Source organism: Apostichopus japonicus, chromosome 9 (assembly GCF_037975245.1).
Source record: "Apostichopus japonicus isolate 1M-3 chromosome 9, ASM3797524v1, whole genome shotgun sequence".
Classification (NCBI taxonomy): Eukaryota; Metazoa; Echinodermata; class Holothuroidea; order Aspidochirotida; family Stichopodidae; genus Apostichopus; species Apostichopus japonicus.
In genome coordinates this window covers 36,172,609-36,188,779 of record NC_092569.1, presented here as the reverse complement: position 1 = coordinate 36,188,779, position 16,171 = coordinate 36,172,609, and the positions used below count along the sequence as shown (strand labels likewise).

Here is a 16,171-nt window from a genome sequence, read left to right as displayed (position 1 = left end):
CTGATCAGAAGTAAAGACCATAATAGAGGGAGACTGTCAAATTAGAGGGAGACTTTTTTTAGCAGAAAGAAATGAAGAGTGGTAACGCTGTAAGCGTTGCGCTGAAAGACCACAATCCTTAGTGTGCAGCGCCATCAGAAGACGGCTGAAGACAAATGGTGATTTTTGTGGTCTGTTTAATGCGCATCCAATGCCATTTGAAGGTAATTAAATGCTTCATTCTAATGCCCACAAGTTTGTTAATACCCCAGCGCTTCCGGGAAACCACCAACGGTCCCCCACCTTGGCGTTGCCTCTGGACCTCAACAGGGGCCGTAGGCCCTTGGGAGCGCTTGGGTCATTCCAACCTGAACCCACCCCCCCCCCAACTCATGAATATGTTGGGCCCCATAACTGAAAGTAGCTACACCCCTGGGAAATAATAATAGAAACGGATCAGACAGTAGAAGCTCAAAGGCAAGAAGAACACTGAATCACAGATGATCGTGTTTGTGCAATATATCGACTTTGTTGATCCAATATTATTCAGTACGGTATTAAACAAATAAAGTTAGACCATGATATTAGGACGACCATCTTAATCCCCCCCCCCCCACACCCCACCCGGATCGACATGGCTGGGAATGCGCCTGAATGTATGCATGTTTTATACATCTGTATAACAAGATATTCTTGTGTTGCAAAGTTTAAGAATGTTCCCGTTTTTGGTTTAAGTTTCAATTTTATTAATCACGATAAAGGCCCTAAGGTACATCTGAATGTTCAATAAAAAAGACTTTCTTAAGTTAAATCTACTTACTTATCAGATGTGACTTTGTTAGAAAAAATTTAGGACTGACATATCAATGCAGGGAGCAAACAGAAGCAAACATAAAGTTTCATAGATGTGAGTTCCCCCCCCCCCCCCGACCTCCTTATAGGCTTCGCCCCGCGCCCACTCAGGGGCCCCGGCCGACAAAGGCTTTGCGCCAAAGCGCTCGTGGTGTGCGCTGAGCGCACACTCCTTCAGTTTTATCTATGTCCAGTAATTTATGTCTTCCAATGCTATTGACGCCCATGAGCCCATTTGAGCTTCTATGACCATCACTCTTGTATTGCCAATGACAGTTTCCTTATCATACATAGCTCCAAATATTAATTTAATTTTGGGTGAGCGCCCTCTATTAGTAAACTTTTCGCCTTGATTGCTGGTAAGACATTACGCCTGTGTTTATGCATGCATGTGCCTAACTCCATCTCCAGTAAATTACATAGGCAGGACTTGTTTCTACCAGTTCCTAGTATCGCTTCGTAGTGGAAGCGCTGCTTGTATTTTAGAAAGTAAATGTTTGACTAAAATATAGGAACAATGGATTTGTACTTCGAACTTCGTCGACTGGTCGTCTGCGTTATTTTTTTGGCATGTTTACTAAAAGAAACTCAACAACAAACGTTTGTTCTTAATCCAGCTTACTTCAATGTTGCTGAAGGAAAAAATATCCAAGCAACTGCCACTTGCGGAGAAGGCTTTTCCTTCCCAGGTGAACGGTATTGTAAACTCACTGGAAATACCGCCGATGTCTTTCGACCCGGGGAACAAGAAATTATTCAAGGCCAATATTGTGATTATTGTGAACCGAACAACCTGGTGAAAGCTCATCCAATTCAACACGCTATCGATGGAACCGAAAAATGGTGGCAGAGTCCACCTCTGTCGAGACTGGGGACCGGAATTGATTTCAATCATGTCAACGTTACAATCGATTTGGGACAGGTATGTTCAGATCCCAGGAACATTGGTTATTACTTCTGTTTCTTACCAACTCTGATTCAGTCATTCCCAGGCTTTATTACACTCATGTCTGGCCATGCCAAACTTTTTGCCGTAATATAAATGTCAGGTTTGCGACATCAAATGCGGTCAAAACCCGCCAGTTGCGGGTCACTTTGGAGCTCAGGCACTGTAACTAACAAAACTACACAAGGCTACTACTAGATCTTATTATGTAACTAACAAAACTAGACAAGGCTAGTAGTACTATATAGACCTGATTCCTACAGTACTTTGTCTTAACCTTCTATTACATCCAATTGGGTATATACTGAGCATCACCAAAACTGATGGGAGAACAAATTGACTATCCTAGCTGTACCTAGACATAGAACTCCTTACACCTAGGCTAGGCCTACTGTCTATAGTATAGGCTGTGGAAATGTTATGCCTATGGGTGATACCGTTTCAGGTTTGTGTTGTTGATGAAAGGGGCAAGAATGAGAGAGAAAATGGGTGGGTGTAGGGAGACATGGCAATGGCTGAAGTGAGATATTGGTTAGATAGTGGAGAAGGGTGGAGCCAGGAAGGGTGAAGGGAAGGGAGTAAGGGAAAGAGACTAGATGGAGGGGAGGGAAGGTAGGGCAAGTTGAATGTATACAGTTCAACTGTAGCAGACATAGGTGCAAGTTATTTAAGGAACAGCACATGGATCCATGATTCACTTTAAAAGGATTGTCTGGTGGCCCAAAGAAGTTACCTTAAAAAATAGTAAATAATTTTCCAAACATGTTGTCAAAGTATGAGAACGCTAATGTTGCGTTTGACAGAGAAACGATTTTTTAATCGTTATGGATAGACATTTCAAATATGATTTGAACAGTACAATACGTGACGTCAGCTCTGCCATAGCAGATTGCGTCATAACCCACCCTCCGCACAGTACCTATACGGTAATCACAACAAAAACAGCGTGTGTATACAGATAAATTTCTTCCTTAATTTCCGGTGAAATTTCTTAAAAATTAGATATGTTTTCAAAAACTCCTTAAGCCACCATGTACTTGAGCGGTGGTTCCGTGGTCTTTGTGTAACACAAGGTAAATTTTAACAGCAGACTCTGAGTTGTTCAGGCTATACATCGCGCTATCCAGCTCCAACGCGAAAAATGTTCGCATGTAGGCTGTACTCAAACGTTGACAATCGGACAGTTCTGCGAAGCCTAAGCTTTTCAGCGCTATATTCTGCTCTGACAACGATTCGATCAATTTCTTCAATAATTTCCGGTGAAATTTCTTATAAATTAGATATGATTTAAAAAACTCCGTAAGCCGCAATATATTTAGTAGATCGGTGGTTTCGTGGTCTTTGTGTAACACAAGATAAGTTTTAACAGCAGGCTCTTCGTTGTTTATACATCGCGGTATCCAGCACCAGCGCGAAGAATGTTCGCGTGTATAGGCTACCCTAACGTTTACAATCGGACAGTTCTGCGATGACATCGATCCCGCCAAGTTTCATCTTTCGGTTTAACGAATACTTTATTAGTTTCCTTTTACTGTTAATTTGAACCGTGAATTTTATTTCAGCGAGTTCGAAGAACAGTTAATGAACTGTGGTTTGAGTGTGAGTGTGAGTGTTATGTGTAACGCTATACAAGTACACCAACTGAGCATCGTAGTATATACGTTCGCGAGTATGTACGTTATATATATGAGGCAATTCAATGTGCTTACACGTGAGTTAATTTGCTGCGGAATTGGGAGTGCTAACTTCAAGTCGCCTGTTTTGCCTATCTGCAAGCACTACGTCAAACACCATATTGAAGCGTTCGAACAAACGGTACTTTTGGTGAGAAACTGGTGAATTTGAAAACCAGATTTCTACAAGAAAAAATGTCGAATGGGGACAATTTTTACATGGTTAGAAAGAGAAAAATAATAACTACAAGGACAATGTATCAAAATCTTCCACCAGACAATTCCTTTAACCAGTGATGGATCCTCATCACATTTTTGCTTAAATCCAGGGTTCCCAAGTGGGTGGGACTTAACTCTTAATTGTTGGACAACAAAAACCTCCTTTAGATTGCCCGATGTACAACCTGCTTAATTGTTTAATTGTTAAGTTAAACCACTCATAATCATATGCTTGGTCTCTAATTATCATGACACACAGTACCTCAATTGAAAATCAATTAATGTGCATGTTCAGAAAAAAACTTGCAGAAATGTCCAGGACACAAGCCTGATGTGAAGGGGAAAATGGAGATTTGAAAAATAAAGAAAGGATCCATCCTGGTGATATAATTGTCCCTTGGACCCAACCTGGCACTCAATTCCACTATCAGTACACCAGTAAATATTGCTCTGTACTGCAGGTTACATCACAGGCCACTTTCTGTTAAATTGAAAGGGCTCATGTCACCTTGAGTCGAAGAAACCTTTCTTTATTATTCAAAACTTACAAGAATATATATATCAATTACTTCACGCAGTCATTTTCAAGGAATCTTGATCATTATGATATCACATTGTTAAACCACTGGCACAATTATTTTGTGATTTTTTTTTTTTTTACTGTAGCTACAGTATATTGCATAATTAATAAGTATATATTTGTATACCAGGCTATAGTCAGTATAGTGAAGTTGTTCTCAGCTCCCATGCCTTACATTCATGTGCAGCCTTCCATGTGGTTATTGTGGTCAAGGGGGGTGTTGTTGTCAAGTGGTTAAGGCAGTGGATTTGTGATCTAAGTATTGCAGGTTCCAGTCCTGGCCAGATCATTGCAAGCATTGTGTCCTTGGGCAAGGCACTTTATCTCTATTGCCTCTCTTCACCCAGGAGTATAAATTGGGACCTGCGAGGTAGCCTCGTAAATATAGTTGTGTGCCCCAGTTTGTGGCTGCACCCTATATGGGAAGTCCCTTGGGGGACACGTGGATGTGGTGCCCCAGGAGAGATTGATTGAATTGTGCGCACTTTGGTATGTGGGTGTCAGGAGTGTAGCCGGGGGGGGGGGGCAAAGGGGACGACTGCCCCCCCTTGAGCATATTCTTTTATTAATAATGCGGCTAGTAATTTCGAAATAGAAAATGCTTAGATGCAACTTACAAGGCCTGGGAAATGCCATTTCCAGCGATCTGGGAGACATTTTTGGCCAAAATATTCATGTACGCTTCCCGCCAACCCATGATCCTGGGAAGTGCCATTTCCAGCAATCTGGGAGGCATTAACGGCCAAAATTGTCTGGAATGCTTCGTGCCAACTCATGGTGGCGGCTACGCTTAGATAGTTTGCCTACAGGCTTCACCCCTCCCTTGGTAAATTCCTTGTACGAAACTGGTGGGTGTGACAATTAGTTACCAATGACCCCAGATTAAGTTGTAAAGACATACTTCCCAGCATGGATATATCCATGGTTACCTTACAGTACTATGGTTGTCCTGGTAACTCCATTGTATTTGTGGGTTTTTTGCACATCATGTGACCTCAGGGAATAATTTAAATCACATCACACGAGGCCATATTGATAGAAGATGGGCACATTGCTACACATGTACAAATGCTCTAGATGCTCAGTTTTGTTCACAGTTACCAGACCTTTTAGATAACAACACACAGAGCCTTCAAAGCTGCTGCACAAAATGTGAATACTAAAATATTCCCTGTTATTAGTATAAGTACTCTACTATTCCACAAGAGATATAAGGTTATTCAACTCCCTGTTTCCAGTAAACTTCATACTCCAGGGGGTTCCACTTTAACATTTCCTGCTATTATCACCTTTCCTTGATGTAATATTACCCCAGAAGCCATTTTCCAGAACAAACAGTTTTAGTTATTATGCAGCTTTAGTTGTCAGTCTTCCACAAACTCCTGTAACAATGACCTTGTTTCTTTACTTTCTCTCCCAAGGGCTCTTATAACATCAGATATGTGCTGTTAATGGATGTTTTGATAACTCTGACAACATCACCCCCAGGTATCTGGTGTTGAATAATGATTGTGAGGGAATAGTTTGAGATGCATGCTGCACATGTAGCTATGATCAGAAGCTGATGTAGGTCTCTGAAACACACAAACTCACACAGTGTGTACTACACATGTACTCACACAAAGTGTACTACACATACACCACACAAGGTGTACTACAGATGTACTCACACAGTATACTACACATGTACTCACATACATACTACACATGTACTCACACAGTGTGTACTACACATGTACTCACAGTGTGTATTACACAAACATGTACACACACAGTGTATACTACACATGTACTCAAACAGTGTGTACTACACATGTACTCGCACAGTGTATACTAGTTACACATGTACTCACACAGTGTATACTACACATGTACTCACACAGTGTGTACTACACATGTACTCACAGTGTGTATTACACAAACATGTACACACACAGTGTATACTACACATGTACTCACACAAAGTGTACATACTCTACTATGTAGATGTACTCACACAGTGTGTACTACACATGTACTCACACAGTGTGTACTACACATGTACTCACAGTGTGTATTACACAAACATGTACACACACAGTGTGTATTACACATGCTCACACATACTGTACTCACACTGCTTTGAGGGGTGTAAGGATTTAGCTGTAGGGGTAGTGTGAAGTACAACACTCAGTTGTGAGGGGTTTAAGGATTTAGCTGTAGCTGAAAACAAACATGGACCAAGATTTCCAATTTGAATGTTGGGTTTTAAATGTAACCCTTACCAAACATGAATGCATTCATTAAGGCTTCATTAAAGCTTCGAATGCTTATAAATGATGGCTTATATTTGCCCCAAGAATGCCTTCGCTAAGGCTTCGCTAAGGCTGCACCAGAGCCGAAAAATTTAAATTAGCTAAGGCTTCGATGGCTTAAATTTGCATATAAGTATTCACTTTGAAGCTTTAAATAGGCATTCGCTCTGCAGCCTTAATGCTAGCATAAATTTTCCCTGAAGCCTAAAATGAAGGCTTCATTAAGGCTTCATTAAAGCTTCGAATGCTTATAAATGATGGCTTATATTTGCCCCAAGAATGCCTTCACTAAGGCTTCGCTAAGGCTTCGGTGTATGGCTGCATCAGATCTAGCAAAAAAAATAGCACAGGCTTTGATGGCTTAAATTTGCATATTGGTATTCACTGTGAAGCCTTAAATTGATGAAATTGTTTTGAAGATTTATAGTGAAGGCATTTCAGTTTTCCTCATGATTGACTTGACGGTACATATACGCTTCCCACCCAACACCGTGGGGTCAAACCTTGCGATTAAATATTACTTTCTTTACCTTAATTATATCATGAAGCAAATTAGTTGTATGCACCTCACATTATTTGGTTTGACAGCTATTTTGTATTGGTCCTTTCCAATGCTCCGGCCCCCCTCCCCACCCCTAGCAATGGGTTGAATGACCTATCCGTCCCATGCATTCATGAATGCCTCTTCACCCCACACATGTAATGATGAAGAGACGATTTATATTATTTCTAAAAGAAGAACACTTTAATTCAACAAATATTAATCATCGTTATTGAGAAACAATTGTGAATGAAATTTGAAACCAAAGAGTTTATCAGAATATGACGTCCCTTACACAAATTTATAGTACCCTTTACATGCATGTCTTTTGCACAGGGTTTGAAGAAAATACATGTATGTAAATGCCCTCCTTACATGCACTATGGCATGCGTGAAGCATGTATTTGAAAAAAAATACATGCATGTTAATGAGCTACATTACATGCTCCAGCAAATACATGCTTAAAGCATGTATTGATGTTTCATACATGTACATGCTTGAAGCATGTTTTTTGCGCGGGTTTGAAACAATATATGTGCACATGCACTGTGGCATGTGTGAAGCATGTATTTGAAATGTTTTATACATGTTCATGCTTAAAGCATGCTTTTTTTGTCGGATTTGAAACAATTCATGCTTGATGCATGTTTTTAAATCCATTGCATGCACCAATGCAAAGGATATATACATGCATGTATTCCATGGAAATACATGCATGAAAGTATTCGCAAATGAGGCAATGCTTAGAAATAAGGTAACATTAAATAAAATATTGGTTAAGAATAGACTACCTACAAGAAATGTGAAGAATAGACTTCTTAAGAAACAATTGATGAAATGCAAAATCTGGACTGAAAGCACCGAACATGGAAAATCAGTTTTATTTATGTTGAAAACATATACTAACAAGTGTAGTGAGAAAGGCAAATTAGAGTTATCCTGGCAAGCTAAAAAAAGTATATGCAAAACTGAAAAATAAAGAATTGGTCACAAGTAGATAATGAACGGTAGATATATGAACTGGTATATAGCTGATAAGCTAAGAAAGAAAGCACCTTAAATGCAATTATACAAGTGTAATAAAAATGGTATATCAAAACATTACATATGCCCATGGGGCACCCTTAATTGTGACTACATTTTCCTCACTATAGATGTGTAGTGTTATAGTATTATAGTATAGTATACTGCTGTAAAGGTAGTAATGAATGAATCATGTTGAAAGATAAGATCTGGATACCCAAAACACTGATCAAGTCATAAAATTTGGCAATGTTTATCCAATTAAAGAATGGATTGGAAGCTTACAGAATGTTGCATCACAGAATGGCCACTCTGTATGCTATAAGGCACATATATAGAATATATATTTATCATAAAATTAAGGCAAAACAAAACATGAGCAACATTAATATAGTTAAGCTACATCAAAATTATGTGAACATTCTAAAAGCATTAAATTTGGTGTAAAACAAAACAAATTACTAACTTGGTCCATTGCTGACTTCTATTCCTATAGGCTTGGTAATTTGTGTAGCCAAATAGCAAATTAAGAACAGAGTAGAAAACTTTCTAGCAGGTACCTGTAAGCCAAACACTAGCTTTTCAAGATTTTTTACAGCACATGCAGCTCATCAAATTCTGGGAACTTCTCCCCAGGGCAAATAGGGAATATCTACTTCACATAACTCACATACAAACAAAGTTCATATTAATTAAAGTGTACATTTACAATTGCAAAGATATTGGCATATCAAGATTAAGGCATATTTTGTAAATATTCACTTGACCCAAAACAGTAGGGATGACACATTTCCCCAAGCCCAACATGCAGTATATGTCAGATATTATGTTTATAAGCTACAGTATTTCTCAATTAGCAGAGTTGACAGTTGACACTTTTGGTAAAGTTTGTACATACATTGCAAACATTTCCCGGTGCTTTGTACCGTCTGCACTGAAAATGCGCCCGCTACACCACTTGACAAACGTTACCCCATGCTGCTTGCAGACCCTATATGAATCATGCTGTTTGCAGCCGGTATTCTACTGTTGTATGCATCAAGGCGTGGGGCAATTCCATGACAAAAATCTGTAAAGAACAGAAACAAACATAAATATATATAGGCTATAGATATTTATTATAGAGAAAATCCATTTTTACTCCAAAGAAATATATTATTAGAGAAAACCAGAGAAATAAGATATGACTCATAACTCACAAATAAGGAGTAGTGTTTTAGGAAATAGTATTTTCTAAAACATTACTCCCTATTTGTCAATTATGAATCATATCGTAGTTCTCTGGTTTTGTCTAATAATAATATTTCATATATATATATATATATATATATATATATATATATATATATATATCTACATAAAACAATGTGTCACTTCTGGTCGAAAAAGTGCTCGATACACAGGGTAGAACTGTATGTTTAAACATCAATTATGGACAGTGTGCACCTAGGCTATGATATCACACCTGTATGCTTCAAGTCTATTCTTGGTACAAAATTTGAAAACTTCAAATGTCAATATTCGAGAACAAAGCATTAGATTTGAATGTAAGTTTTACCAGAATGTTCAGATTATAGTACTCTTTGATATAACTTTTGGCTGGACAATCCTTTTCGAATGGCAAAAAATGCCAGCATAATTGGATGACTATATGTGACATAGGCCTACCTCAAAATTTTCACTACTCTCACATTCTTGGACAAAACTGTCTTCTTCAACCGATGTCTCTGATGGTACAATGCCATCCAAAAAATGGAACTTCTGGGTCTGAAAAACCTGTCTGTAAGAAAAAGTATGAACAACTTTTACTAAAGTTATAAGCAACCTCAGGCCTAGAGGGAAGCTGATAGATGGCTGTGGAGTGTCATTCTTCCCTTTAAATGAGGGACTATTATTCAAAGAGTTCTATCAATTGTTCTGATTCAAGCCCTTGCAGCATATGAAAACAAAAGCAAAAAGAGAAACAAAGCAAAGATGGTACAATTGTTATATCAACATCACTTCCCCAACACCTCTACTACTTTAAAGATGAACAATAATGACATTTTACATTACTCTCTGTACAGTGGATTGTATTTGAATTTTCCTTAAAACTGGGACGTTGACTTTCAAACACAAACGGTATCTTTCTGCTGATTAAAGAAAGTTCTGGCTGAAATTGCTACTGATGAGACAGTTTTTTGGGAAATCTTTGCAGGATGCATATTTATAGCTGATTTGAAGGGAACTGTACAGAAAGTTGTGTATCTCTCAACTACCTACCTATCCTCCTTTAAAAAATGCCTTTAAAAAAATACTACAAAAATCTAACCTGTTTCTTGTTGCCAAGGGAGGCTTGTTGGCATTCCAATGCACCTGTCAAGCGTTTCAAGAAATGCAGTTCCCCGCAAGTGACTGTTGTAAGGAAAGTGCAAAGGTTCTGTGAAATCTTCTTGACATAAATTGAAAATGTTTGTTAAAACTAGCTTTATTCTGTCAAGATATGTCCATATATCAAAGAAAACAAAGAAAACAATAATAAGACAGAAGATGTCACCCAGCTGAAATGATGCGTGTAACCAGACCAACAAAATTGAAGGTTTATCTTAATGCATCACAATTAGTGTTCAAACGATTTACTTAATCGGAATCGGAACGATTATTGCATAATCGGGACATAATCGGAATCGGTAAAAATTACGTGGAATACCAGTTATGTCATACCGATTATTCAAAAACATATGGAAGGTGAAAATATCATTATTCAAAAACATATATATGGAAGCTGAAAATATCAACTGATGTATTAGGTTTGCTCTTTTACTACGAAATATTAAATAATGACACCCTCTATACGTCTTTCACGATGTAATTTCATCAAATTAGGCTGCCATGGTCGCCGATTTTGCTTCCCTCGTAATAAGTGACTTCATATTTCTCGGCATAGTAAGCATGGTAACAATAACAATTTCGCGAATTAACGAATGTGCTGGACAGGGTCGAATGTAAGCGGGGGCGACGGGCGAAGTTCGCCCTAGCAAGTGCTAAAAAAGCCATCCTAAATCACAATTACGTGTGCGAAAAAGAAGAGAGAGTTCTATGAGAAAATCGCCCTGGTGTCTGTGTAAAATTAGTTGTAACAAGCGTTTGCTTTAGCAGCGCGAATGGCACAAACAGTTCTCACAATCCCGCATCAAATTTGATGCAGTGCGGGCGGGTCGCGCTCAATCATTGGGAACTTTCCGCGCACAGTTACTGGCAAATGACGGCCTCCACGAAGCAATTTCAGTACCAGCGACAATAACCTAAAAGCCCCACAAATCTCCGACCACATGGTAGCTATACTCCACACTAAGTCAGCATGGAAATCTAACTTAGCCATTTGTTTATTCGCTCAAGTTGTGTCGCAAATAAAAAATAAAAATATCCATGGAAACTGCAATCTTCGACCACACGTTAGCCTAACAACCACACCAAGTCAATGGGAAATAGCCCAAGCATCGTTTTGCAAAAAAAACCAACCATACTTTGCGTAGCTTTTCTACATACTTTCCTTGCTGCTATCGTCGCGCATGGTACCCGAACACCACACGTAGTCAACAGGAAAATCTAGCCTAAGCATCTCTTTATTCGCTGAAGTTGTGACGCAGTTAGCTAGAACTAAAATATCCATGAGATACTGCAACCTTCGGCCTCATGTTAGCCTAACAACCACACTAAGTCAATGGAAAATGTAGCCTAACCATCGGTTTGCAAAAAAAAAAAAAAATGCGTAGCTTAGTTTACAACTTTCAATTTGCTGGAAATCGGCATTTGTTTGGAAGGTATGTGCGATGTCTTAAAGAGGGAATGTTGTATTTTATATTGGAGTAGTTTCTAGTTGTTATTATTTCTTTACATCAATCTGGTAACATTCTACTTCTAGAATAATTTTAAACAAGTTACGATGGTACAATTTGCTTTTCAGTTTGATTGACCTGAGCATACATTTTCTAATTGAACTTGAATGGAGTTAAATAGGTAACGAATAGGTATGTTTAACTTCAAGTTTGTAACATTTCTATTTGTTCATAAACGGTATAATACTGAAAATAAGTACAAAATAATGTTGGAATGTAGGCAATATGTAATTAAAATTCACACTTTGGTAAAGATTGAAGATGGATGGTTTGTCTTAGAATTAGATGCTTTTTGAGATGGATATTTTGAGGCCGTGGCTATTCTTACGACTAGTCGTAACAATTATTTATAAACTATTCTTACGACAAAGGCGAATTCAAGGGCAGTAAAGTAAATGAAGCAACTGCGCATGTAGTAGGGGTAACCCTAACCCTAACTTTAACCCTAAACCCCAATCCTAACACTAACCCTAACCGGAAATTATTGTTACTCCTGGTCGTTAAAAATAGTTCTCCTGTCATAAAAATAGCAACTGCGCATGCGTAGTCGGAAATTATTCTTACGAACAGTCGTAAGAATAGCCACTTTGTATTTTGAGTAACTTTCTTAGCCCATTTCAAGCCATTAACAGGTGACATACACGTCGAGGTGGTTAGGCCATTCGCTTAGCAACTAGGCCTAGGTAGGATGTCATATTTTCGAAATTTGTAAAAAAAAAAAAATCTTTCCGAGAAACTCCAGAGGTAATTTGGTCAAACAAAAGGATACCTAGGCCTAGTAAGAGCCTTGTATTACCACGAAAGCAAAAGGAAACAGGAAAATCACAACAATAATTGTTTCTATCACAAAATTCATTGCCGATTTCGTATAAACGGGATATTTTCTCTTTTTCAAATAATCGGAATCGGTACGAATATGAAAAAAATAATCGGTAATCGGTATTTTCTGTTATGCATAATCGTTTGAACACTAATCACAATATCAATGCAGCATTTGCAGTTCATATTTGGACCAAACAATCAGTTCAGAAACAATATATCAATTTGACCTTCCGTGATGCATGATCCTTCCAATGAATGCTGTAGCTTCTAATTTAACATTGCACGTCTTTTAGTTTTTCATAAAGTAAAGAAAACCAAAGTAGCCTAGGCCCCTAGGCCTAATTAAAATAAAGAAAAAAATGTAAACATTATGAGAGCATGCAAAACCATTACTGTACTTACATGGTAATTTTAGTTGGGGTATACGTTGATACTTTTGTAACTCTCTCCTGAGCTCGTCGTACTTCGGTTAATAATATCTTCTTCGGTCCCCAGCAAGCTTCCAACATATTTGCACTTCTTCTCCTTCTGGTAAACGACTAACGAACTGAACCACGTACAATGCAAGTGGTATAATGCAAGTGGTAGGCTATAGTATAGGCTACTACAACATGACCGAAAAGTTGAAATTCGAAAAATGCACTCAACTAAATCACTGGAAATAATGAATCCAAACTGCTTTAAACACTAGATCCGTTGACAGAAACAATAAACCTTGATACTAGAGTGAACGCAACAGGAGGTGTCCACTAAAATGAGCAAAAAATCCGAAGAAAGATGATACCGACAATACGCCACAGATGCCTTCCAATATATACTTTTACTATCTTTAAAAGTGTATAAGTTTTACCGCCGAAATTGATTGTCCCGAGTAATGCTCCTTGTAAATGTGAACTGTAATAACTTTAACACAAAACGAATCTGTTTGGTTCGTGTTTCGTGGGTTTAACAGGTCAGGTGTAATTAATTAAAATAGATTTATTTAGAAAGTGTGGGTGGTCTTTTTTTGGGGTATCGTTTGTCTCGGCTTTAGAAGACCAGACAAAATTAAAAAATAATGAATAAACGTACCGGGCACGTCGTCTGCGGTTTAGTTCCGCGTCGTTACGGTAGGTCATTATGCATATTCATATTGTCGACAGCAATGTTCAACTTAACTTCGACCGACGTAAAATAGTATACTGTACTGTGCGCATATCGCGCGATATGTATAGACCCTATGTACCTTCTCCTTAGACTTTAAAAGTACCGACGACGTTACTTCAGTTCTATACTCTAAGAAAATTCCGGAACTTTTGTCGATCAATATTGAGGCCTACAATGCTTTCTAAATATAGAGACTATTTCAGGACAAGCAACCCGTTGAAATGTATGCCACGAACTACACGGTGCGACTAAGCTCATCTCAGTTTGACGATTTAGACAATGGTGTGATAAGATGCCTTACGTTAGGCCCAATATGTATGACACTAATGTTAGTGTAGCCGTAAGCCCTGTTAGTACTAGTTCTACGACTAGTCTGAATACTACTAACGTTGGTGCCACTCAACTCCCAACAGAAGGAATCAATGAAGGAAATGGAGCTGAAAGGTTGCTAAAATGACTTTTATTACTTCAGTTATGATGGAACTGGATGTTTTTCCCACCATGAACAAAAAGGTATACAGCCTGTGGTATTGGTAAGGCTATAGGCTGCCTACAGAAAACCTACTACTTTTTAGTAGGGTAATATTGTGAAGAGGCCTAGGCTATATCTTCTTTGTATTACTATTACTGTCTTGGTCTATACCTAGGCTTAGCCCTGTAGCCTAGTCCACCAAAATTACATGGGCAGGGTATACAATTAAGCCTCTTTAAAGTTAGGAGCCTGGAACTGCCCTTAAAATGCAAAGCTGGAGGCAGAAATTTTTTTTTTTTGGCTAGATCATACTAGTCTAAAGTATTTTAGTAGTAAATAGTAAACAAACAATACTGTGGTTCCTGTTTAGTCCAAAGAGACATTAATTTAGAGAAATTTAATGTTAAAGTTACAGTAGCAGATTCGAACTGACCAGAAACGTGGAGCAAAAAGCTCATGAACGTACAGGTCACTGTGTTATAACATAATCTTTTTACTGGAATTTGGAAAGCTGATTCTGATCAGTATTGTTTGGAGAAAGAAAGTAATCAACACAACAGGAACACTGTAGATATAAATGACAATATGAATAAATTGTGAATTCAGTACAATGCTGAAAAATGTTATTCTTGTTCACAATTGATAGGTTAAATCAATTTGAAAAGTATTTGTTGCAACTTGCTGTGATAAGCCTCTCATCTTTCTTTCTGTCTTAATGGCTGTCGTTCACTTTTGACTCAAGAGGGCATTGCGTATCTCTTTGGTAATTTGTCAAATCTTTACCGCTTAATCTACAGCGCAAGAGTTACCTGAATAATTAGATTGAAGGGCTCGTGTTCAGTGCTCAGAAGGAAGAACAATAACACTTAGGTTGCCGTTCTATTATTTTTTTCTTGGGGGAGGGGGTTGGGTAGGGGTGGATGACAGAAGTTGTTTTGCAAAGAACAATCCAAAGACTTTTTTGATGTTAGTCACGATGTAAAGTAATGCCAAATATAGTTTTTGTTTTGGCCTACAGTACTCAAGGAAGTCGTTCTGTGTATGTAACGCTTAGCTTAGGCTAAGTCTACCAGAACAGGAAAAACTTCAGCTTTGGTGAACATTCAAATTTGCACATTTTCTTGAAATGTACTGCAACTAATTTTATCTTTTTTTAATTTGTTTGTGTGTATATATAGGCCTCAACAATTCTATTTAGTCTCAAACTGCAAGAAATTGTGATCTAGGGTTGTTATACTTGACTTCAAAAGAACGTAAAGGTCATAGCTTGGCTTGTGCATTTAACACAGGTTTGTCTTGGGGGACATAAGTTTTTATCTGTGGAATGCAAACTTTTTCGGCAGATGTGTCTCTGGAACGCGCGTTTTGAATTCCTAGTAACTAAAAACACTGGCTGACATTTTTCCAATTGACTGTTTACATTTGGCCACCCAAAAAAACATTTGGTGTCCGTAAAAGGGTTGTGACCCCAATTTGACTACCAGGGGTGTAACATAGAATAGTAGTCCACTTGACTTTCACCAACTTATTGTAGTAATGCATTTATTGAACATTAGTTAATGTATAAGTGGTAAAATGATTATTTTGAGAGTGCAGGCAATACCAAATATAAACTTCAAAAAGTCGTAGCGCATCATCCTGTATTTTTGATAAAGTTTTTAAATTTCTGTCATCACAGTATGTAAAGTTGCAATCAAGGCACAGTTTGAAGCATGTACAGTAGCTAAATACACAATGGCATTTCC

The 16,171-nt window shown here is 38.1% G+C and overlaps 2 protein-coding genes across 3 annotated transcripts in view; one reads left to right on the top strand and one right to left on the bottom strand.

Annotated features, from left to right (window-relative positions):
• The first annotated feature begins 1,230 nt into the window (after positions 1 to 1,230).
• The window catches only part of LOC139973059 (laminin subunit alpha-3-like), a 128,150-nt gene continuing 113,209 nt past the window's right edge, over positions 1,231 to 16,171 (top strand). For both annotated transcript variants that reach the window (XM_071979427.1, XM_071979426.1), the window contains exon 1: positions 1,231 to 1,753. In XM_071979427.1, the coding sequence (XP_071835528.1) occupies positions 1,349 to 1,753 (405 nt within the window). In that variant the 5' untranslated portion in view covers positions 1,231 to 1,348. The remainder of the gene's footprint in view (positions 1,754 to 16,171) is intronic.
• Positions 6,510 to 15,312, bottom strand: LOC139974031 (uncharacterized). Its single transcript, XM_071980945.1, has 4 exons — positions 13,211 to 15,312; positions 10,420 to 10,502; positions 9,777 to 9,888; positions 6,510 to 9,177 (listed from the first exon to the last, which is right to left on the bottom strand). Exons 1-4 carry the CDS (start codon positions 13,315 to 13,317, stop codon positions 9,147 to 9,149), a joined length of 333 nt encoding a protein of 110 aa, XP_071837046.1. The 5' UTR covers positions 13,318 to 15,312; the 3' UTR covers positions 6,510 to 9,146.

Bases quoted from the DNA above. Each gene is read 5' to 3' on its own strand.
- LOC139974031 (XM_071980945.1), bottom strand. From the start codon at position 13,317: ATGTTGGAAGCTTGCTGGGGACCGAAGAAGATATTATTAACCGAAGTA. The intron at 9,889-10,419 runs GTTAGATTTTTG...TTTTTCTTACAG, and splicing joins CCCTTGGCAACAAGAAACAG to ACAGGTTTTTCAGACCCAGA. The intron at 9,178-9,776 runs GTAGGCCTATGT...TGTTCTTTACAG, and splicing joins AGAGTAGTGAAAATTTTGAG to ATTTTTGTCATGGAATTGCC.